Genomic DNA, 23,980 nt, shown 5'->3' with positions numbered 1-23,980 from the left:
ACGCACAGTTTGTTTAATTAGTATAGGCAGAGCTCCAGTTCTGCCTGACTATTCACACAAGCAATGTCACGAAGACCTGGTGCAGCTAAAAGCTAACAAAGTGACTGGAATGAAGCCATCACAAAATATGCAGAGTAGTTTTGTACCTTCCTGAGCACACAGACCACTATATCTGTTGTCCGTAAACCTCATAGTGAGTTTTCAGCACAACAAAATCCAGTTGGGGGGAGGGGGCGAGGAAGACATTACTGACACTGACTGAGTTTTAAAGATCTCTCATCTCTGAACCATTGTTTTGCAAGTTGCATGTGCTAGTCTGAGGCAAAATCTCCTTTGCTTTTTCCTAATACTTTGCCTTTTTTTCCCCTTTGCTTTCACTGTTAATCTCTCAACAGAGCAGGATTCTAGCTAAGAGATGCAGGAGAGAGCATCCAAATGGGGAATATAATTGAGCTGTTTCAAACAGTGAAACTAGGACTCCCATGGGCTTCCAACCAGTGAAAGAGATTTTCCAAATGTGGAAAGTGGTTTGGAAGTGAGAGGAGGAATTTATGCTCACAACCTGGCATTGTTCCAGGAAAAAGCTGGCTGTTACCAACAGGAGGTGGGTCACCAAGCCTTCATAAGTACAAACATTTACCTCCCACATAAAGAAGAGAGGTTCCTGTTCTCAACCAGGATATGCAAACAAGGAAACTTACTGGAATGAGACTGCTGGGCCCCTGGGATTTCAACAACTGGCTGTTTTCCCAAGAGAGCTGGTTCAACCTGCTGAATATTTGGACAGAAGCCAGCCTACACACTGACAACTCCCTGTGACCGAAAGCATCGGGTTTGGCCTGTCCAGTGTCACCTCAATGTGTTCCATATGCAGTGGGGGGCCCTTCAGGTAGGAAAGGGGAGCTTTGCCAGCCCTATTTGGCACCCAACACTGTGTGATCTTTACCAGTTGCTGTAAACTAGCTCCAAGTGGCACCTCTCCACTGTCATTTTTGCCTGTTCACATTCAGATGTCGCTAGTCTCCATTGTTTGTATGGAGGTGGATAAACTATGTCTAAGAAGATCTTTCTGCTCTCTCCAGAGGTTGCTCTATACCACATATAATAGCACATCTGGAAACCTGATTATAACACAACTCCATTTTGTAGTTTAGATGGGACTTTTACCATGTTCCTGAGTCATGCTAAAGCTTTGGACAGTCCAAAAGCTAGCCCAGGCGAGCCCTAAATCTTGTGTATGCAGCACTTTTGCCTGAGCCACCTTTGCTCTGCATTGTGGTGTAATGGAAATCCTGCCAGGGAAGCACAACCATTTGGCATACAAATCTGTTTACATGAACAGAGTTTGCAGAAGTTACATGAACAAGTTTGCAGAACTTTCCAGTAAGCTCTTGGATCATACTGAAGCAGCACAACAGCTGGACCACACCTATTAATTCGTTCATACAGCTATCTTTCCAAACTTGTGAAATGGGGATGGTGGGAGCCATGTCCCTTGATGTGCTGTGGCTATAGAGAGTGAATAGAGCATTTTACTCTGTGTGTGGGAGTTCAGCCTCCCACCTAAAAGAACACAAGGCCTCTTCTGGGAAGAGACTACCAGAGCAAGAGAATATTTGTCAGTTTCTTTACAATGAAATACTTAAATTTCAGCATAAAAGGGATAGGCTTTGCCTTTATAATATGCATTCCATGGATAGAGGGGTTTATTTTCAGCAGGGTGCCACAAAGTTCCATACTTGGACTGGTGGTTGTTTACTATATTCATGTTATCTGGGAAAATAGGTAAGCTGTGAGGTGGCAAATTTTGAAGATGACACAAAATTACTTAGGTTAGTCAAGACTTAGGGTATGTCTTCACTACCCACCGGATCGGCAGGCAGCAATCGATCCAGCAGGGATCCATTTATCATATCTAGTCTAGACACAATAAATCGACCCCTGAGCCCTCTCCCGTTGACTCCTGTACTCCAGCACCTCGAGAGGCGCAGGCGGAGTCAACGGGGGGGAGCGGCAGCAGTCGACTCATTGTGGTGAAGACACCCCAGTAAGTTGATCTAAGTATGTTGACTTCAGCTACGTTATTCACGTAGCTGAAGTTGCGTAACTTAGATCGATCCCCCAGAGTAGACCAGGGATAAGAAGACTGAAAAACTTCAGAGGGACCTAACAAAGCAAGGTGAATGGGCCACACAATGGCAAATAAAAATCAAAGGAGAAAAATGCAAGGTAATGTACATTGGGAGGAATATTTTGAACTCTTAATATACATTACGTGGTTCTAAATTGCCACACAATTACAATCACAAAAGGAGACGGGCATGACTGTGGACAGTGCAAGGAAGTCTGCTGTTCAATATGTAGTAGCAGTCAAAAAAGCAAACAAACAAAATGTTAGAGTGCTTTAATGAATGGGACTGGAAATAGTGAAATATTACACCATTATATAAATCAATGGAACATCCTCACCTGGAGCTCAGGCCAGTAATGCGTTGAGCACCCTGGCCACAATGCAGCAAAGCACTCAAGCACCTGCTTACCTGTAAATGTGTGAGGAGTCCCACTGAAGTCAGTGGTTAAAGCTATGCATAAATTGAGTGCTTTGCCAGATTGGAGCCAGAGCACTCAGCACCTTGAAGAGTACAGTGCCTGGAATACTGTGTTTGCTTTGGGCCACTCTGTTTTGAATCAGATAGAGCAGAACCAGAGAAATCTTAGCAAAGGTTCAGAGATGGAGGATAAAAATTATAAGGGACCTGGAAAAAATTATACCTGGAGATAGTATGACAAGATTGGGACAGTTTGGTTTAGTGAAAGATGAATACGAGGAGACATGACAAATATATAAAACAATGACTGGTACAGAGAAGATAAATAAGGTACTCCTATTTACCCTTCTCATAACCAGGGATCCTAGAAATCTGTTTGCCATAGAAAAAAGCAAAATTTGTGTTTTTACGAGAATCTGTAGTTTTTACATTTTGTGGAAAAAATAAAAACATATACAGTAGAACCCCTTGCCACCAACATACACACAGAACATGGGATATGGACGCTTCAGCCCCGGGTGGCAGGGGTCCAGCTGACAGCCCCACATAGTGGGGCTCCCGCTGTCAGATTTCATTTTAATCATGGAAAAACGTGGATTTTTATGTTTTTTTATCAGAGAATTTTGGGATTTTTATCACAGAAAAATAGGATCCCTGCTCATAACACAGGAAAAAAGGGGACACTAAAAGAAACTGAAATGCAACAAATTTAAAACTGATCAAAGGAAATGATTTTTTACATAAAATATACTTCACCTTTGGAACTTACTGTCAGTGGGTGACACTGAGGCCAAGAACTTAAAGTGAACATCCACAGTTCCATTAGACAGCTGCCATGGTTCAGGGCTAGCTGCATCTTTGTCCCCCTTCTGGTCTCTGAGTGCACCCCTCAGTGTCAGGCCTTAAGGCTTTACCTCTACTGGGGAGGAATTAAAAAATTCTCCTTCTCTTCGGGCCCTGGGCTTGAGTAGCCTGCATATCAACTCTGCTGACCCAGCAGGTCTGACTGGGTTCAGAATGTGCGGTTTTTTTCCTTCAGGAGCATATGACCAGTGGTGTCTATGGTGACCAGATGCATGTTTTTCTTACCTAAAGATCTGTAATAATTATTTGTATTACAGTAGTGCATAGAATCCCTAGTCCTGGATCAGGACCCCATTGTCCTAGACGTGATACCAACACTGTCCAGAAAGGCAGTGTCTGTCCAAAGAGCTTACTATCTAAGACAACAGAGAATAGGTGGATATAGACAGATAAGGGAGTACAAAGAAACAATGAGACAGTTTGGTCAGCATGATAGGCAATGGCCTCAGCATAACAGCAACTTAACCATAATCAAGTTTTTTGTAGGCATCATGGAAAAGGGAAGTTTTGAGGAGGGTTTTGAAAGAGGATAATCAGTTACCATCCTGTGAGGGTGACTAGGCAAGTCTAATTTCTTCAGACACCCCCCCCCCCCCCAAGCAGCACCCTGTGTCAGTCTGGTCCCTGCAAAAACCTCCCTCCAAGAGTACACCCCCTCCCCCCTTTTGAAAGAGAATTCCCTTTTACATGGCTAGAGTCCTTTTGATCTTCTGGTTCCCAGGCCTTTTCTAGTCCTGGCATTGTCTCTCAAGTGTTTGCTGAAAAATGGCTTATCTTGAGCTATTCTTCTCCCCTTCCTGCTTGTTTTCTTTACAGTCCCCCCTATTAAACTAAACCAGTATACTCATTCAGTAAACATCCCAATAAACAGGTCAACATACAGTTTTCATACATTATTACAGGGCAGCTCCTCTTTCATCCAGAGCCGCCCAGAGGATTCAGGGGGCCTGGGGTCTTTGGCGACGGGGGTCCTTCTGCTCCAGACGTGTTCGGTGGCACTGAAGGACCCGCTGCTGAAGTGCGGCGGAAAATTCTCGTGGGGGCCCCTGTGGGGCCCAGGGCTTGGGGCAAATTGCTCCCCCTTCACCGCCCCCCCCCCCCGGGCAGCCCTGCTTTCATCACAACAGAATTTTACAAAACGTAGACGGAATATGCCCTCTCATTTCAGGCATAAAATAATCGTTAACAGACAGGGGTAAGAAAGAAACTTCTCTATGGGCAGGTTATTCCACAACTGTCCACTGGGAGGTTTCTTGAATCTTCCCGTGAGCCCTCAGGTACTGGCCATTGTCAAAGACAGGATGCTGGACGGGATGGACCATTGGTCTGATCTGGCAATGCATGTTTCTGTCTCCTCTTTCAATGTGTGTTTGAAGAGAGGTGCTTGGAGAACTGTGTCTCCTAGTGGTGGGTCTTTGCTGTCCAAGATGAATTCACTGTGTCTTGAGATGAATTGACAGAGCTGTGTGAGTACCTCAAAACTAGACACACATGGAATTCTGCAAATCAAGAGTTAGATGCATTTTGGCAGAGCAGTGGGTGGGCCTCAGGTCAAGAACACCAAGAAGTGCTGTAAATCAAGAATGGCTGAAGCTTACCTACTGTCTTCCAATACCATGCTGTTCTCTTGCCAGTGCTATCAGTCCCTAACTCTGATAAGAACACAATTACTGTCATTTTATTGACCTCCCAGCTCTGATATGGAATGTTTGGGCCATGATACTACAATTTAAAAAAAAAAAAAAAAAAGGAGTTCTTGTGGCACCTTAGAGACTAACCAATTTATTCTCTAAGGTGCCACAAGAACTCCTTTTCTTTTTGCGAATACAGACTAACACGGCTGTTCCTCTGAAACCTACAATTTTAAAATTATGGGAGATAAAAAAGGCAATTAAAATAAAAAACAAAATAACTAAGTGTTTAGGCCTGAAACCCAACCAAGTCTCGGAATATCAGACATTCTTACTATCCCTCTGACCAGCTCAAACAGACGTGGGAATGCACAAGCTGTTCAGCTGGACTGAGGCCCGAAGCCACTGTCCATATCATCCTGGATACAGGTTGAGCAAACAGGCTCTTTTCTCAGACAATGCCCTTAAATTCAGATGGATTATTAAAAGTTATGCATCTTCCACACCCTCTCTTCCACTTCTTTCTCACTGCCCGCTTTTCTCTTCTCTCTTCCCCTTCCACTGCTCTCTCCTCTTCTCATGCCACATTCTACTTGTCTATTTCCTCCCACGGCCACCCCTTATAGTAAACAAACCTTCACTCTCCCCACCTTCCTTAAACAAACGGTTGTTTCCTTTTGATACAGTGGCCACCTGGAACACAGCAAATAAGGGACATATCATTAGGAAAAAATGGCTTAATCCATGGCAAAGATTCTATCGCCTTGTTGAGGCTAGGAAATTTTTGCTAAGATAGCCTATGTTGTGGAGCTGAACTAGTGATAACAGGCAAGAGCAATGGTGGGAGAAAACTTGTGTAGATAAGGTGCTGGCAGCTGCCAACTTTCTACACGTCACGTTGTGTAAAACCTGCTCTAAGCAGGGCAGTGGAATAAACGGCATTTGCCACCTGGAACCTTGTCTGCACTAGCAACCCTGCGAGTGCTACGGGGAGGGGTGCTGTACTGGTGTTTGCAACGGTGAGAAAATTTTGCCAAATAAAAAACCAGTGAAGAGACAGCCAGAGAGGAAAAAGACAAGGGGTGGTGCAAATCTGAATTAAACCTGAACTCCTGCAATAAAACCTACCTGGAGATGCTGTGATTCATCAGTTCAAGACTGAGCTTCTGGTGAACTTTTGTTTCTCACTCTTTCACTCTGGTCCTGCAACATAGCCATATAATTATTAGAGACTGTACACGCAGTGGGAGCTACTAGAGTATTTAAAAAAATTGAGTGCATATTTCCTAGGTCAGGCTTCTCCACATTCTGGCTGGTCTCAGTGGTAAGATTACAAGCAATCAACAAGAACCAAATATATCATTTACTGTGTAAGGGGTTTATTCAGGGTCACAGGGTGTAAGCATTCGGGGGAGTCTGTACAAACTTATGAATTCTGGTTGATATTACAAAGTTGTTATGAAACTTCTGTATGATGAAAGGCCTTTCTGTGTATCCTCCTCTTCTAAGCTTTAAGCATAGTATCACCCATTGTTAAAGACTATCAGCACCTGAACAGGTCTTACCTGAGGAGAACAAAAGAGCATGCTGGGGAAACCTGTTCCCTCCACTTTTTCTGGGGATTGAGAGAGTAGGAAGTTACCAAGAAGGACAAAGTAAAGTGAGGAAATGACAAAAGCAGAAGGTTATAAAAGTGCTCACGGGGGAAGACTCAGAGAAACACACTGGAAGTTTGGGCAGCGAAGGGGAAGGGAATGAACTAGCCGTGGTCAGAGGAAGCGTGCTTGGGGAGAAGGCTCTGTGCCAGAACTTTGCTAGGCACTGCAAAGGAAGGATCCTGGATAGCCCCAGATTACTCTGACCCCAACCCAAAGAATGCTTCTGGAGTGGTGAAAAAACTGATACAGGGAACTGCATGTAGGGTTGTTTATTGTTGGATAGATCTGTGTATTTTTTGTGCTATTAAAGAATGGTGATTCAGAATCTGGTGCCAGTCTGTCTGTTTGTGTTCAGCATTTACATCTACCACGTGCCCTCTTGAAGTAAACCAGAAGGCTCACTTGTGGGTAAAGTTCTGGGACAGGGTGTGTTTTAAGCTACAGGGAGGGAACCTGAGGGCCTAGCACTGGTTCCCTGGACTGGGCTGTGGGCTTTGTGGTTGAAACACTCAAGAGCAGGTGACAGAGTGTACTCAGAGGCCCTAAGATAGGGACAGTGTAGGGACTCTGTTCTGAGTGTAGAGGCTTAAAATACAGGAGATCCAGCAGCTGGGTTGCCTCACAACAGTCTGGTGAGAGGTCAGGAGAGGGTACTCAACTGCAGTTGTGACAGGTGGCATATTTTGCATCATTATTCACTAATGGGTGTCAAAGTCAATGAAAAATAAATGCCAGAGTCAGAAAAGCCCCATACAACTTGGTTTGCTTTAGTTTGTATACCACTTCAAAAGTTTTGCATTTCTGTTCTCGCCCTCACTAGCTACAAATGTAGGAGAACAGAAAATCTTTGAAAATAAAAGCCACTCAGGAAGATTAAACAAGCTTGTGGTCCAAAACCTTAGTTAATTACTCTGGTTTTATGCAGGCAAAAAGCCCATTGGCTCAGATTCTGAACTGCATCCAATTTGTATGTAATGCAGCTCATCAGGTGAGTGTGGCAAAGATGGCTGGTTGTACTACACACATCTGTGGCCCCAGGATTCCGAGGCCAGAGAAAATCAGTACAGCCTCAAGGCTGCTCTAGTTTACGCCCAGCTGCCTGAGGCACCAAAGAACTATTCTGGCTGCTGGCTATAACTGGAATGCAAATGTGCTCTGGCTATGCTCCGTTTTTCCTGGTCATACCCTGTATGGTGACAGGGCTGAGAGGATTAACTGCTTGCTGTACATCTCCTTGGGATTCCCTTTGTCTGGGAATTCTCCTGTCATAGATGGGTATCCTAGTTTTCCAGCCACATCACAAAGCAGCCAGAGCACTGGTAGGGAATAGGTCAGGATCTGGCCAGTTGACTCTATAGGAGTTTTGATTAAGTCATGACTTCAGGATTTGACTTAATTGCAGAAGTCACCTACAAGACAGCCACTAACATTAGTCTGGACTTTTATTTGAAAATAGCATGGTGTGATGAAACAGGATTTTTTTGGAATGTATTTTAGGAATCTTAGGCATGCCTCAGTTTCCCTCTGTATGTTGCATTGCTACCCAATGGGTGCAAAAGTGTGTGTGTGTGTGTGTGTGTGTGTGTGTCCACCCTCACTGTCTGGTTGAATTAACAGTCATTAAAAAAAGTGGCTGAAACAGGCCTAACTCAGCAGAGGTCCAGCAAGACAAAGAGATGTCCCAATGACTGAGCAATCAACATCCAACAGCAGGAAACCCCAGCAAGCAAGACTTGTGAACTGAGTTGGGGAACAAGGTGGCAGGTGACTGGAATAAAGCTGAAGTCTTGGAGAGACTCAGGAGCCAGGACTAGGGAAACAAGTGGGGGACAACAGAGAGCCAGAGCTCAACACAGCTTGGCTGGCTCATCATGACACTGGTTTGACCAGGATGGACTAACCCAAGGACTTTCAGATTCTGTATGTCAGGTGACTAATAAACAGTTACCTGTTTTGAAAAGGCTGCCTGTATCGCTGTAAATACTCCTTGAGAGGGTTGCACCGTGACAGGGCACAGTACAAGCTTCCTGCAGGAGTCTGGCTTGGCGGGATTCTCTGCAAGCAGCCAAAGAGAGATGGGGATAGCAGATCCCGAAGGCGCAGTCTCAGAGTCCTGGAGGCCATGGACCCGCCCCTGTGTGGGTCTCTTGGGCCTGGCACACTAAAGGGGTCACTCCCAGGAGTGTGATTGCAACAGACCATACCCTGCGGCTCTATGACACAGCAAAACTATTAATTGTATGAAGAGTATTTAGTAAAGTTTCCAGCAGGATTGCCAAAGCCTCAACCATCCCGAATGACAAGACTTGCTGTTAATAACGTTGCCTGTCTCTCAGACCGATCTTTCTTCTGACCTTACCACTCTGTTCAGCTGGCTGCAGCAAAGCCTGCTTTCGGGACCTGCCATCACAGGAGCCTCCACCCCCCAGCCCTTTCACCATCTAGAACAGCCCCCTGCTCCTGTCACCCCAGCTCTCGCCCTCCCCCATCAAACAGTCCCGCTTTCCCACGTCTCTGCGATGGCCCTGCTCAGTGCGATGCGCTCCGGCGGGGCTTGTGGCCAAGCAGGACGCTGTGTAATTTAAAGACACGGGACTGCCCCTTTACCGGGGCGCGGGGGGCCGCGGGGGGCGCCGGGGGCGCGGGGCCAGGACCCCGCAGCGTGCAGGCGCGCGCCGCCCTGGGGGGGCCGTTGCGCCCCGCGCAGGTTGCGCCCCGCGAGCGCAGGCAGCATGTGGCGCTGATGCAGCAAGGCGCAGGCAGCCGCACGAGGCGGGCGGCTCAGCAGCGCGTGCGCGGGGACGACTCTCGCCGGCCGGCCGCTCGGGCGCGGCACTCGGCGGCTGCGCTGCCCCGCCCTCGGTCTGACGCAATTCATTTGCACTCTGCCCCTTGCCACGGGCCAATCGCAGGCTACCCGTCGGACGGCGCTGGCCAATGCGGCCGAGCCACGGTGGCAGGAGCGAGCGGGGCGGGGCGGGTGGAACGCGGGGCGCCCAGCGTTCGGCCGTGGAACACCGGCGGCGCCAGGGTTCTCCGCAGCCGCCCGCCCGCCCGCCCGCCATGGTGGCGCTGCCCGGTTCCGCGGCCCCGCGGCTGCTCCTCATCCCCGGCCAGGCAGCCGAGGCCCTGGGCGCCGCGCCCAGCCGGCCCCTCTCCGTGGCGCTCCCGGCGGGGGGCCCGCGCTCGCCCAGCCCGGAGCCGCAGCCGCCGGCCCGCAAGCGGCAGCGGCTCACTCACCTGAGTCCGGAGGAGAAGGCGCTGCGCAGGTGAGCGGGGCCGGTGGGGCCGGGGCCGGTGGGGCGGGGCCGGGGCTCGGGGCCGGTGGGGCGCCGTGGGGCCGGGGCCGGTGGGGCCGCTGGGGCCGGGGCCGGTGGGGCGCCGTGGGGCGGGGCCGGGGCTCGGGGCCGGTGGGGCCGGGCCGGGGCCGGGGCCGGTGGGGCTCGGGGCTCAGGGCTGCGCTGTCCCCCCGCAGGAAGCTGAAGAACCGCGTGGCGGCGCAGAGCGCCCGGGACAGGAAGAAGGCGCGGATGAGCGAGCTGGAGCAGCAGGTGCTGGAGCTGGAGCAGGAGGTAGGGCTCGGGGCGCTCGGGCCGGCCGGCTGCGGAGGGGCGGGAGCCCTGCGCCGCACATTGCAGGCGGCGGGGACGGAGCTGGCTGCTGCGGCCTGCTCCGCTGAGGTCGCCTGTGGGCTTCTTCCAGAACCAGAACCTGCTGCTAGAAAACCAGCTGCTGCGGGAGAAGAGCCAGGGGCTCGCCGTGCAGAACCAAGAGCTGCGCTACCGGCTGGGGCTCGATGCGCTGGAGGCGGAGGAGGGGAAGAGCGCGCCCGAGGTGAGCGTCTGCCCGCTCCCTGGGGGGGATTGGGGCAGATGAGTCTGCTGGCGGTTCCTGGGTGCCTGCGACCGGCCAGCACCCGCTACTCCAGTGGAAGGTGTAAGAAACTCGGAGCGGGTGAGGTGGGATGATCTGCCCTTGTACTAGGTCTCATCAAGAGGTAACAGATGGGCTTCACGTCCTGAAGCCTGTGAGGCTTAGTATCCTTCCAAAGTCGTTAATATTGATTGCTGCATAGGGATGGGGGGGCTTCTCTTATCTCCACTGAGGGCTTTCAGGGGCTGCTGGCTGGCACCTTGGAAGAAAACTCAGCAGCATTCAAAGAGTTAATTCAGAACCCTTTCAAATCTACATCTCATGCTGGTCTTGGTGTAACCTGCTTTTTATCCTTGCATGCAAAGTACCATTAAATGTGGCCACAAGAGCTGGTGGTGAATAACCAGTATGTGGCCCAAAAGGAAAACAATGGGCTGACAAGGTCAGCCTCCTTCAGAAGATGGTGGTGGATCCAGTGTACTATTAATGGGTGTCTCAGACTGAAGTTAAAGCTCAACCAGAGTGGTGTATTTTGAACATGAGTCTTCAACAGTCATCTCGCTTCCAGTCTCTGCAGCGCTGTTCCTTGTTTTGGCTGCTAGCCAAGTGAGGTTGAGATTCAGGCAACAGACTGCCAAAGGATGGTTGCATGATGACACTCAGTATTGTACCCTTACAATAAGGGGAAGAACATCAAACAGGCGGTTTGGGAGTCAAAATAATATTGGATAATTAGGCTTCTCTTCTTATACAGGTGGTGATGGAATCACAGGTGGATGAAATCAGGATGGTGACCGGGTCCGCTGAGTCCGCAGCACTCAGACTATGTGTTCCTCTGCAGCAGGTGCAGGCCCAGCAGTCACCCCTCCTGACAGTCTCCACATGGATGCTGATGGCATTGACTCTTCAGACTCTGAGGTGAGCAGCCATTCCATGTTTACAGATCATGAGTTTTCGAAAGAATTACAGCCCAGTGTCTCCAATTCATCAGCTATGGTACTAGGGGCATTAGAATTTGAGCTGTAACACACCAGCAATGTAGTTCAGATAGGCTGGCATATTTCAAAGGTCCAGATGCTCTCAGATACATTTGTGCTTGTGAATCTTGGGCAAAACTGCTGACCTACAAGCTGTGTCCAATAGGTCAAAGACAGGTGGGTGAGGTAATATCTTTTAGTGGACCAACTTCTGTTGGTGAGAGAGACAAGCTTTCAAATTCTGAAGAAGAGGTCTGTGTAAATTTGAAAGCTTGTCTCTTGCCAACAGAAGTTGGTCCATTAAAAGATATCGCCTCCCCCACCTTGTGTCCCAATATTCTGGGACCAACACTGCATATTAGGTATTCTAAGAGACCACTCAACAGGAAGTGGCCTATTAATGCTCCTGCGGTCATAGGACAAAAACAGGACTATAAATTAAGCGGAAGTTAAGTTCATTATTTTGAAGGCAGTTAAATAGTGTACATTAGTTATTGTTCCCATAAACATTATCATTCAACTTTTTGCAACATGAAGCATAGACCCCTAGAAATGTAGGACCTTGATAAATTATCTAGTCCCCTGCACTGAGGCAGGATTTAAGGATATCTAGAACATCCCTGACAGGCTTGTCTAATCTGTTCTTAAAAATCTCTTAATAGGGATTCTGTGACCTCCCTTGGAAGCCTAGTCCAGTGCTTAATTATCTTTATAGTTAGATAGCTAACCTAAGGCTTTGTCTACACTAGAAATTTTGGTGGTCAAGGATGTGAAAAAACACATCTGACTGACCTAAGTGTCACCAACAAAAGTGCTGGTGTGGACAGCACGATGTTGGCAAGAGATGCTCTCCACTGATACAGCTATTGCAGCTGGTTGAGGGTGGCTTCATTATGCCAGCAGGAAAGCTCTTTTACACTGGGATAGAGCAGCTACACAGGAGACCTTGCAGTGCTGCTGCTGTAAGGTCCGTGGTGCAGACAGTCTAATCTGCAGCCCAGGAGATTAGACTGTTACTACTTGTTCTACCTTCAATGGATATGGAGAACAACTATCTTGTCCTCTATAACCCTTAACGTAATTACTTACCTTCTCCCTACTCAGTCTTTTCTGGAGACTAAATATGCGCAGTTTTTTAACCTTGCCTCATAGGTGAGGTTTTATCACTTCTGTTGCTCTTTTGAACATTCTTCAGTTTGTCCAGATTGCAGCTAAAGTGTGGCACCCAGACCTGGACTCGGTTCTCCAGCCAAGGTCTCACCTGTGCTTAAGAGAGCAGGACACTTGCTTCATATCTTGCATAGTATACTCCTGTTAATACACCCCCAAATATGAGCCTTGTTGACAGCTGCATCACATGTTGGCTCATTTTCAGTTTTGTGTGCATTTGAAAACCCTGAAAACATGCAATTCTTCAAAGCACATGCTGTATTTCTACTGTAGCTTTGGACAGGTTTTAAATAGCCTAATATTGTGAAGTCTACTAGTTACTGTTCAACTGCTGTCTGTATCCCAGAGTCAGATACAAGGACATGAGACAGCTAAAAGCCAAGGAACAAACAGGTTGAAACAGATAACCTTGTGGTAATGGAAACTACTGCTCAGGCTAGTACCTGGTGCTGACGCTTTATTTCCAGATTTTGCCTTTGTTTGCTGGCTCTACAGAGATTGTAGGCAAAGAGCTTTTTGTTCGAATAGTACCCACCACTATGCGGGGTACTGTAATGCAAATCAGTAATGTAGAGAACAGTCTAATAGTGCCAGTCAAGCTCCTGGAAGGGTTAATGGACTAGAAAGCTCAGGGTTAAGTAAACGAGCATATCAAAGTACATATGCCATTCCCACTTGTGCTGCCTTTCAGTACTGATCAGGTCTTCAGGTCCTATTGAACTTAACCTACTTGAGGTTGGTTTCAAGGGTAGGTTTGGTTTGTGTACAGTAGTCTGCATGTTCCTTTTAAAATGGTGGGTTTTGTATTCTGCAGTCTGATCTCCTGTTGGGCATTCTGGACAGCCTGGACCCAGACATGTTCCTCCGGTATGGTAATTCAGAGTCATCGTGCTTGGAAAAGCTGGAGGAAGAAATCTGTGGAAAAGAATCAGATTCCTTACCAGCCTCCCCCACTCCCTCTGTGGGGTCCTCATCAGCCAAGCTGGAGGCCATTAATGAACTGATCCGGTTTGACCATGTGTACACCAAGCCCCTAATCTTTGAGATCCCTGCTAAAATGGGCAGCCAAGGTGATATGTTAATGAAAATAGAGGAAGCATCTCTCTCTCCCTCAGAAGACAAGGACCTCCCTGAGTCCCCAGTCTCAGTGAAAGAGGAACCTATAGATAACTTTTTGCCTGAGCTGGGTATCTCAAACCTGCTCTCATATGATCACAGCCTTGAGACCTCTTGCTGTCTGTTGGATGCACGTAGTGACTCTGGATATGAAGGATCCCCTTCTCCCTTCAGTGATCTGCCCTCTCCACTGAGCACAGACCATTCTTGGGAAGATACTTTTGCCAATGAACTTTTTCCCCAGTTGATCAGTGTCTGATTTATTCATTAGTGTTGCATCTCTCTTCTGTGGAGCAACACTTTACAATCTATGCAGGGTAGTAAGAACCATCTCCCCTTTTTCTTAAGCCAGAAGTAAAGTAGATGGCTGTTTCTTAAAGAACATTACTCTTTAAAGTGTTTTCACCAAAGCCAGTATTTTGCTAATTTGTGCCCATCTCAAACTCAGAATACAACTGGGTATAATAGTGCCCTTTGTACCAGAACTTTCTCTTGGAAAGGAAATGGCTAATCTCCCTTCTCAGAGACTAAAAGTAATATCCTCCGAAAGAAACGGGTGCTCTTGTACCTGAACTGTACCTTGCCCCAGTTAGGCAAACCCTCAGTACCTAGGAGAAATTTACTTTGGGGCAGTGAAGGGGGGGTGGGAGGAGGAGTTTAAGTCCTTGTCACAGCAATAGCCTGCTTAGGCAGTGGGGCTATGCTTCCCTCCATGTACAGACAGTTGGCTCAATATAAGATTAAAAATCTCTTGTAAATTTTACATAACTTACTATGTAAATGCTTATGAAAGTTTTCTATTGCTACTTAGTTTGTGATTTGCTTTCTCCATTTAATATTTAAAAATACCTGTGCAATTAAAAAAGTGCAATGCAGATGTTCTCTATACTTCCATTTTAAAATAACAGCTGGGGGGAGAAGGTCTCTGCTTCTGTGTCAACCTCATACTGCTTACATGGTAAAAGGATGGGTGTTGTAATGGTTCCTGTATTGTACAGACATGAAATGGCTTGTTTCAGTGCTTATCTTCGCAACAGCTCACTGCAGCTGTGGAACAAAACTGGTTACAGGGCCATCGCTGGTCTGATCAGCGATCAAAGCCTTACATGGGTAGGAGCATGCTACATGTGCTAGAGTACCCATGCTGCTGTTGAGAGCAGAGACTTCAAAGGGTTTGTCTACATTTAAAACAAGTGTACATATAAAATAAAGGGGTATAAATGAGCTATTACCACTCAAAGAAATCGTAGTCACTATGGATATTTGAAAACATCCACTCAATGTGCAGTTGCAGTCAAAAAAGTTAACACTAGTCAGAATCAGTGGAAAAGAACATAGCATATTACAGTGCCTTTATATAAATCCATGGTACACTTACATCTTGAACACTTGTGGAGAGCTAGTTGCCCCATCTCAAAAAAGATATGGGATTTGGAAAAGGTACCGAAAAGGGAAAAATTATGAGGGGTATGGAACAGCTTCTATCTGAGGAGAGATTAAGTAGACTGGGACTTTTCAGCTTGGAAAAGAGACAACTAAGGAGGGGATATGATAGAGGTCTATAAAATCATGATAGGTGCAGAAAAAGTAAATAAGTGTTAGTTACTCTTCATAACACAAGAACTAGAGATCACCAAATGAAATTAATAGGTTTAAAACAAACCAAAGGAAGTATTTCTTCACACAATGCAGTCACCATCTGAAACTCTTCACCAGAGGATGTTGTGAAGGCCAAGACTATAACAAGGTTCTAAAAAGATAAGTTCATGGAGGATAGGTCCATCAACAGCTCTTAGCCAGGATAAGCAGGGATAGTGTCCATAGCCTCTGTTTCCCAGAAGCTGGGAATGGGTGACAGAGGATGGATCACTTGCTAATTGCCTGTTTTGGTCATTCTCTCTGAAGCACCTGGCATTGGCCACTGTCAGAAGACAGGTTTCAGAGTAGCAGCTGTGTTAGTCTGTGTTTACAAAAAGAAAAGGAGTACTAGTGGCACCTTAGAGACTAACCGATTTGAGCATAAGCACAAATCACTGAATGCATCCGATGAAGTGAGCTGTAGCTCACAAAAGCTTATGCTCAAATAAATTGGTTAGTCTATAAGGTGCCACAAGTACTCCTTTTCTTTTTGTCAGAAGACGGGATACTGGGCTAGATAGATCTTTGGTCTGATCCAGGATGGCTAGTCTTGTTAATGCTTCAGTGTAGACCCTACTGCTGCCCTCAGGAGCCATTCTCCTGTTGGTGTAGGTAATCCACCTCCCTGAGAGATGGTAGGTAGGTTGGTTGATGGAAGAATTCCTAGAGATTAGGTTGGTTTAATTATGCTGCTCAGGGCTGTGGATTTTTCACACCCCGAGCCATGTAGCTGGGCTAACTTAGCCTTTGGGTAGAGACCAGGTCATTGTAAATTCCACATGCAAACTACTATAGGGTAGAGTAGGTAAGGCTAACAATAGTCAAAGCTGCTTTATTCTAGAAAAACTACTGGAGAGTGAAGCAGTTTAGATTAATCTGATCTAAAGCCTCTAGGTTATGTCTACACTTAACTCCTAATAATGGCACAGCTGCAGGAGTGTATGCGAATGGGAGGGGGTGGCTGAAGGTAGTCCACCTCCTTAAGTAGTAGTAACTAGGTCAATGGAAGAATGCTTCTGTCAAACTAGTGCTGTCTACAGCATAGCCATCTCTCTCCAAGGGTGTGGATTTTTCACACCACTGAAACACAGCTGTGCTAATGTAAGTTTTCAGGGTAGACCAGCCCTAAGTAACAAATCATTACAAAACAATTCCTTCAGCTTGCCATTCCACCTGAGGAAGGGTTTCTTGTGACTTCTATTTTTGCATAATGAGTGCAAGAGCTCCTGTGGGGGTTCTGGGAGGTTTATTCTGTATTTTAGGAAAAATTGTCAGAATGGCCACTAGCAAGAGTTGGTGGCCATACTCTGAGGCTACCAAAAAATTTGTGAGAACCCTTGCACTAGAGTGCTCTTGCTAGGAGCCTCCTGTATTTGAGAGAGATTTGGTCTTCTCTGATTTCTTTCCTCCTCTAGCAAGGAGAAAGTCACTAATCTTAAATAAACCAATAAGTACATTCAAACAATTTCTCCAGTTTAAGGGAGAAAACTTCATACCACATTCAAGCACTTCTGTTTCAAACTCAAATCAGGTGTAGACAATACAGTGTTAAACACTGTAAAGAATGAGTCCATGCTTATTAATTTTATGGGCACATATTTACCAAAGTTCAATTTTTTTTGTTCTGAGCTATTTCTGCAGGAATAAGTGTGGGTGCAGTACTATACATAAACTCCTATTCTAATACGAAGATGTGTCTTAAGAGATGAGTGGGAAATTGAGCTAATCAACCCTCATGTAGCTTCTGTTACATGGTGAGCATGAATAGGTGGGAGGGCAACCCTATAATCCGCAGCCATGAAGAAAAGCAGGGAGGAGTAGGCTTGACATTCATTAGAGGGACAAGTTTCAGAGTAACAGCCGTGTTAGTCTGTATTCGCAAAAAGAAAAGGAGTACTTGTGGCACCTTAGAGACTAACCAATTTATTTGAGCATGAGCTTTCGTGAGCTACAGCTCACTTCATCGGATGCATACCGTGGAAACTGCAGCAGACTTTATATACACACAAAGAATATGAAACAATACCTCCTCCCACCCCACTGTCCTGCTGGTAATAGCTTATCTAAAGTGATTATCAGGTTGGGCCATTTCCAGCACAAATCCAGGTTTTCTCACCCTCCACCCCCCCACACAGATTCACTCTCCTGCTGGTGATAGCCCATCCAAAGTGACAACTCTTTACACAATGTGCATGATAATCAAGTTGGGCCATTTCCTGCACAAATCCAGGTTCTCTCACCCCCTCACAAAAACCACACACACAAACTCACTATCCTGCTGGTGGAAGCTTTCCAAGCTTGGATAAAGGGAGACAAGTCAAATTTGTGAGTGAGAGTTGATAGCTGAATCCATGCAAGAAGATGAGGTGTAGGAGAAGACCAGGAGCACCCAACATAATAGGGAAACCACACACACACACACACACACACACAAAGAGGAATATTGATGAGCATGATGAGCAGTGGCTGCAGGAGTGCTTACAAAAAAAATTGTAAACACTGAAAAGAAGAGCTTGGAGGAGAATAAAGCTTTAGTTTTGCAAATGTTTACAGGGAGCTCCTCCCAACCATGAGGGGCAGCAAGGGAGAAAGCACAAAAGGTGTGCTTGTTTGAAATTTTAACAAGTAGGCAGAGGTTGCTATCACAGGCCAATCAGAGACAGGAGTCAACATCTTGATACTGAAAGATAAATGGACAAGTAGCTTATGTTTGATATGATAGAGGAGAGATGCAAAAAGAGGCGTGACAGTTCAGACACTGAGCTGTGCTGCATCCTGAATGGATATGAGCAGGGGAAGGTTACATTTGTGAAGGCGAGAGAGAAGGATGCTGTAGTCATCAAGATGAGAGCTTGCACCTGCTTCTCTCCACAGCCATTAGAAATCACAGATCCCCTTATCCCCACTGCTGTAGGAGTTCCCTAAGCTAGTAGATGTGGCATATACAACATCAGTCACACCATAGGGTTAACAGTTGCAGCTATTTTAAATGTTATTTCACATATGTCAAAAAGAACACATTAAACACTCAAATCCTTCAGATTAGGGGATGGGGAGAGAAAAAAATCAGATCTTAAAATGTGACTGTAGATAGAGAATCATTACATGAGGGACATGGGGGCCCCAGCAATAAAACAGAAGGGTTGCTATGGGCAGGTTTTCACATTCAAGGTAAGTTTTAAGATCTGTAGGTTTAAAAAAAACCCAAACAAAAACAAGACACCCCACAGAACAGATAATTTTGTGAGTATGTCAGAAGGGCAGAATTCCCCCCAACAAAATGGACCTTCAGATCTTCTCAACAGACAACCCCTTCCTCCCTCAGACTCTGTCCTTTCAAAATGTACTCCCACAGATCCTAGGCTTGAGGCCAAAAGATCATGTATATGCAGAAATATCCACTACCTGAAAGTTGCACATGTGAAGTCCCCAGAATTCTGTACGTTGTCCAGAAAAGTACAGTAAGATCAAGAATAGCTCACTGAGGCCATGCAGCCCAACCCACTGCTCTTGTGGCCATGGTCCCTTTCCTGCACAGATGTGTATATGAAAAACACCTGGCCTTCAAAGGGCTGTTTGAACTGAAATACTAGACCATATAACTGATGTCACTATGCTGCTTGCTGCTCAGTTGCTGGATTAGTCACATGCATTTTGCACATTTGATAGGGAGAGTAGCATTCACTTCTGGGAAAGTATTATACAATTGTGACAGTCTCATTATATCCTGAACATCCTTATAACACGAGGTATAGAAAAGTTGGGTGAAAATGCCCCTCCCCTACAGAGTTGAAGCAAAGGATTTCCAGCAAGGACTAGAGCTGTTAGTTGCTGTTACCATCTGGAGCTCTCACCATTTCACTCTAGTGACAGCTCTCATTTTAGGTAGAGCTTTTTGTGGTAAACAATACTCCCCTTTACTTACAATAGCATCTTGAGTGAGCTAAAATACTTAAGTTTCACTCACGTGATTTAGCTGAGAGGTTGCATTTCCTATGCATCTGCAGTGGCTCATGACCAGATGAGACACTAGATAAAAGCAGAGGACACAATGGAAAAGTCTTAATTGTCTTAAACACCTTACTAGAAAGCAAGGCATTTATTTTTTAAACAAATCACCACAGCACAGTGAACTGCCAAAAATGAGAAAAAAGTTTTAAGCTGAGCCCTTTAGCTATCTGAACAGCTGCCATAGTCTCTAACATACCTCCTACAAAGAAAGCCTGTCCATCCTCCCTCAGAAAACTGATGCCCCTACCTGTAGAAACCTGTTCACCCTACTCCCAGACACAATTTAGTATAGTTACCAACCTCTGCTACAGAGCCTCTCATAAGGGAGAGTCCAGGGTGGTCTGCCTTGGCTCCTGTTTACTTACTACCCTCTCCTTGTGGTCAGATTAGCTCCAGCAGCCAGATTTAGCTGCATTACATATCATTTGTGATGCTACCTGGAAGCCTTCAAGATGAAAGACATTACAGTAGTGTTCAGTATTATTTTCTAAGTTATTAGGCCAACTTTCCCCAGACTTCTCCTCTCCAGTCTCTTACAAGTGTTTATGACAGGGCTGCTGTAGGGGACATGGAAATCCTGGTGTTTCCCTATGAAATCTGAGCAGCTACTGTAATAAGATGGCAAGAGGCAGTTACAGGAAGGCATGAAACAGGTGCGTCTTAAAGCCCATATAGAAAGCAGTAGCTTAAGCATACACATGTCTGAACAACATGCACTCATCTAAAGGGCTAAGTTCTTTCTTCTCCAGAGACTGGATCTACACTAATTAGCCATGTTAGGGAAGGTTAAGCCAGGTTCTCTGCAAAGCAGCTAAAAATTAGAGGGAAACCTGCTTCCACTCAGCTCCATTCAGTTAACGCAGTAACTTTCTCACAGTGCACACGGAGGCAGTCTACTTCGAGAATTTCAAGCAGTTCTCCCACAGTTTATCTAGCACTGGTACAACTTCACCAGTGCCAGCAAGAATCATAGAATATCAGGGTTGGAAGGGACCTCAGGAGGTCATCTAGTCCAACTCCCTGCTCAAAGCAGGACCAATCCCCAACTAAATCATCCCAGCCAGGGCTTTGTCAAGCCTGACCTTAAAAACTTCTAGGGAAGAAGATTCCACCACCTCCCTAGGTAACGCATTCCAGTGTTTCACCACCCTCCTAGTGAAAAAGTTTTTCCTAATGTCCAACCTAAATCTCCCCCACTGCAACTTGAGACCATTACTCCTTGTTCTGTCATCCGCTACCACTGAGAACAGTCTAGAGCCATCCTCTTTGGAACCCCCTTTCAGGTAGTTGAAAGCAGCTATCAAATCCCCCCTCATTCTTCTCTTCTGCAGACTAAACATCCCCAGTTCCCTCAGCCTCTCCTCATAAGTCATGTGTTCCAGTCCCCTAATCATTTTTGTTGCCCTCGGCTGGACTCTTTCCAATTTTTCCACATCCTTCTTGTAGTGTGGGGCCCAAAACTGGACACAGTACTCCAGATGAGGCCTCACCAATGTCGAATAGAGGGGAACGATTCGAGTGACCAGTGACATGGATCAGTTGACTTTTAAAACCATTTTATAATCAGTGGGCCTGGCACCACACTGGGAGGTGATGTTCAACAGGTTATCCACCATGATCCTCAAAGTCTTTTTAGAGTTACTGCTTCCCAGGATGGGTCCCTGATCCTGAAAATATAGCCTACCTACTTTGTTCCTAGATACATACATTTAGCCATATTAAAATGCTTATTGTTTATGCCCAGCTTACAAAGCAATCCAAATGGCTATCACCCTGTCTAATTCACCACTCGCTCAGTCTTTCGATCATCAACAAACATCCTAACTCTATCTTCTCCTCTTTCTGCGATATCAGGATGCTACTGTTCAGTGACATACCCATAACACGCAGCCATAGAAACACTGCACTACACCAGCAGAGAAGAGATTTACAGCAGATCCAAGGATTCAATAAGAGAGAGAAAGACAACACAAACAAAACAGGGAGCCTCTGTTTCTGCCACTGGATTCCAGAGGGGAGACCGAGAAATGCAGTTGGCCTGATGAGAATTGGTCCAACTTCCATGCACAGAAAATAGTCTCTGTCCACTATATTAAAGAGTTACATTTGCTGAGACAAAAAACACAAAGCAAGTACCTGGTATCTCTCACATCCATGGCAATGAGCAGGGCTTGAATCTTCGTGAACAGCATGTTTAGAGAAGCATAAACACACCTGTGTCTCAAGAGATGGGTCAGGTCATCATAGGCTAAAGACTTCATATACAAATTTTCAGCCCTGTTTGGACTCCAGCATCAGGCAAAAGCACAGCGGCAAAATCCAGTATTTCAATCAATTCCTATAGACAAAACTCAACAGAAATATTTACTATTCTACAATCTATTTCAAGTTGGTTTCTTCCTCCAGACAAGGATCCCCCCAGTTTTCTCCATTTTCTTTCTCCCATGCAAGGCCTTTTGTCACTGCAACTATCCTGAGCCACTGGCTAACAAATGCACAGTGGTCTTTTAATTAAAGAGCAGTCCTGCAACTTTAAGCTGCTTTAGTCAGTTAAACTATTTACAACTAGTTGTTTCTACAGCACTTTGAACAAAGCACTGTGAAATCTATGTATGTCAGCTCTTCCGTGCTGAGACCATATCTACTTCTGTATCACGCATAGTGCAACGGAGCCCTGATTCTGACCGAGGCCTCTGCAGTCTATCATAATATTCAATATACGATATGGTGCTAGAGATAGGAAATTATAACAAGAAAAGGAGTACTTGTGGCACCTTAGAGACTAACCAATTTGAGCATAAACTTTCGTGAGCTACAGCTCACTTCATCGGATCCGATGAAGTGAGCTGTAGCTCACGAAAGCTTATGCTCAAATAAATTGGTTAGTCTCTAAGGTGCCACAAGTACTCCTTTTCTTTTTGCGAATACAGACTAACACGGCTGTTCCTCTGAAACCTGAAATTATAACAGAAAGTGGACTGTTTTCAACTGTAACAGCCCTCCTGTTGTAACAGCCCAATTAATCACAAGAAAATACAGCCATTTTATATCTGGGCTACTAAATAAGGGTAAAGGAAGGAAGTGAACATTTGGGCTGGACATCAGGAATGAGTTTCTTAACAATAATGCCCCCTGCTTTAGGAAACAGTTTTGCAAGGGAAGCAACTGAAACCCTGACACTGGCAAATTTAATCTTGCATTAGAGAGCCTTCAGGAATGTTGTGCAGAATTTGACAACGGTTAGGCTGCTGATGTGCAGACACCACTGCATATCATGCTGACCAATATTGTCACACATTTCCTTGTATGCTCCCATCTGTCTGTGTCCATCTGCTGTCTCTTGTCTTTTGCTTAAGGGACAGCCTAGCACAGTAGGGTTCTGGTCCATGACTAGGGCTTGTAGACCCTATGTTAATACATATAGCAACAATCCTGAATTAACAAGGAAAGAGACTGATGTTAGATCTTTACTATGCTCCTATAGAGAACCATGTACAAACATGGTATTGAATGGACTTTACAGAGGCCATACAAGACCCAATGGAGCACATCACCCTTCACATCTTCTAATCAGAAATTTATGTTTACGCTGTTATATTTGACCTTCACAGCAGGTAGCATAACTGCTGAGTAACTCTCCTGAAGGCATTATTTACCATCAACACATGTGCCAGCAACAGCGCTATCCAGTGTTCAGCTTCCAGCAGCGTGTGTTCAAGTAGCACTGCGTTGTTTGTGAGACAAGCAAGACGGCCGTTTCATGTTGGTTTCTTACTGAAAAAATAGTGAACATTTTAAAAACAGATCTATGGGACTAAGAGGATATCTCTAGAGGAAGATTTCCATTGGGTTGCACCCTTGGGCTGTGAGCTTTCAAAAGAAAGGCCTCATTTTATTTAGCACAGCAGGCTAAAAGTTCATAGTGAGAAGCATTCCCCATGTCGTTGCACCCCGCAGTTTTGCTACCACAAACATTTTATGCTATATTTTTTCAAATGTCACGGGTTCTATCAGAGTTGCCCTGGAATCTAAGACAAAGTTGAACTGGAGGCTACCACCACCCACTGGGGCCTTATTCATGAAAAGTGTGTTTGGTTCTTCCAAAGCATTGGATATTGGATGACGTCCTTCTGGGGATCCACTTAACTTTACCTTCTGTGCTGGTATTTCCTCTCTTGGCCTCAGCCATTAGGGGAGCTGGTGAAGCAAGATGGATAAGCCAGCCATACATAAATGAGAACCAGCCCCAGATCTCCCTTACACCAAATGTAAATGGCACCATCACCCAGCATTCTGAGTGCCCAACATCTGCATCTGGATGAAAGCAGCTGGATAAAGCTGAACCCAGGCAGCATTGGTGGGAAGAAGGAAACTGAAGAATATACCTCCTCTGTAACATCCTCCATTGCAACAACTATTATGACGGGTAGATCAGTCTGCAGCCTTGGAGGACATTTGGACTCCTCAGTGCTACTGCAAGACCACATAGCAGG

General features: G+C 45.8%; 1 protein-coding gene and 1 long non-coding RNA gene across 2 annotated transcripts in view; both read left to right on the top strand.

Annotated features, from left to right (window-relative positions):
* Nucleotides 1-4,004, top strand: part of LOC125623034 (uncharacterized) — a 45,097-nt gene extending 41,093 nt beyond the window's left edge. Inside the window, exon 7 of the long non-coding RNA XR_012665119.1 lies at nt 396-4,004. This is a non-coding gene — a long non-coding RNA (uncharacterized LOC125623034). The remainder of the gene's footprint in view (nt 1-395) is intronic.
* A 5,666-nt stretch (nt 4,005-9,670) lies between these two features.
* On the top strand, nt 9,671-14,713 carry XBP1 (X-box binding protein 1). The gene is given in 6 exon segments (XM_048821853.2): nt 9,671-9,971; nt 10,178-10,274; nt 10,405-10,536; nt 11,330-11,407; nt 11,410-11,493; nt 13,537-14,713. Coding segments are annotated over 6 exon segments (1,158 nt in total). The 5' UTR covers nt 9,671-9,765; the 3' UTR covers nt 14,098-14,713.
* Nucleotides 14,714-23,980: the final 9,267 nt, after the last annotated feature.

The sequence above is a fragment of the Caretta caretta genome, chromosome 15 (assembly GCF_965140235.1).
Source record: "Caretta caretta isolate rCarCar2 chromosome 15, rCarCar1.hap1, whole genome shotgun sequence".
Lineage (NCBI taxonomy): Eukaryota > Metazoa > Chordata > Testudines > Cheloniidae > Caretta > Caretta caretta.
Note: the sequence above shows the minus strand (reverse complement) of the source record. Positions and strands in the feature narration are given on the sequence as shown.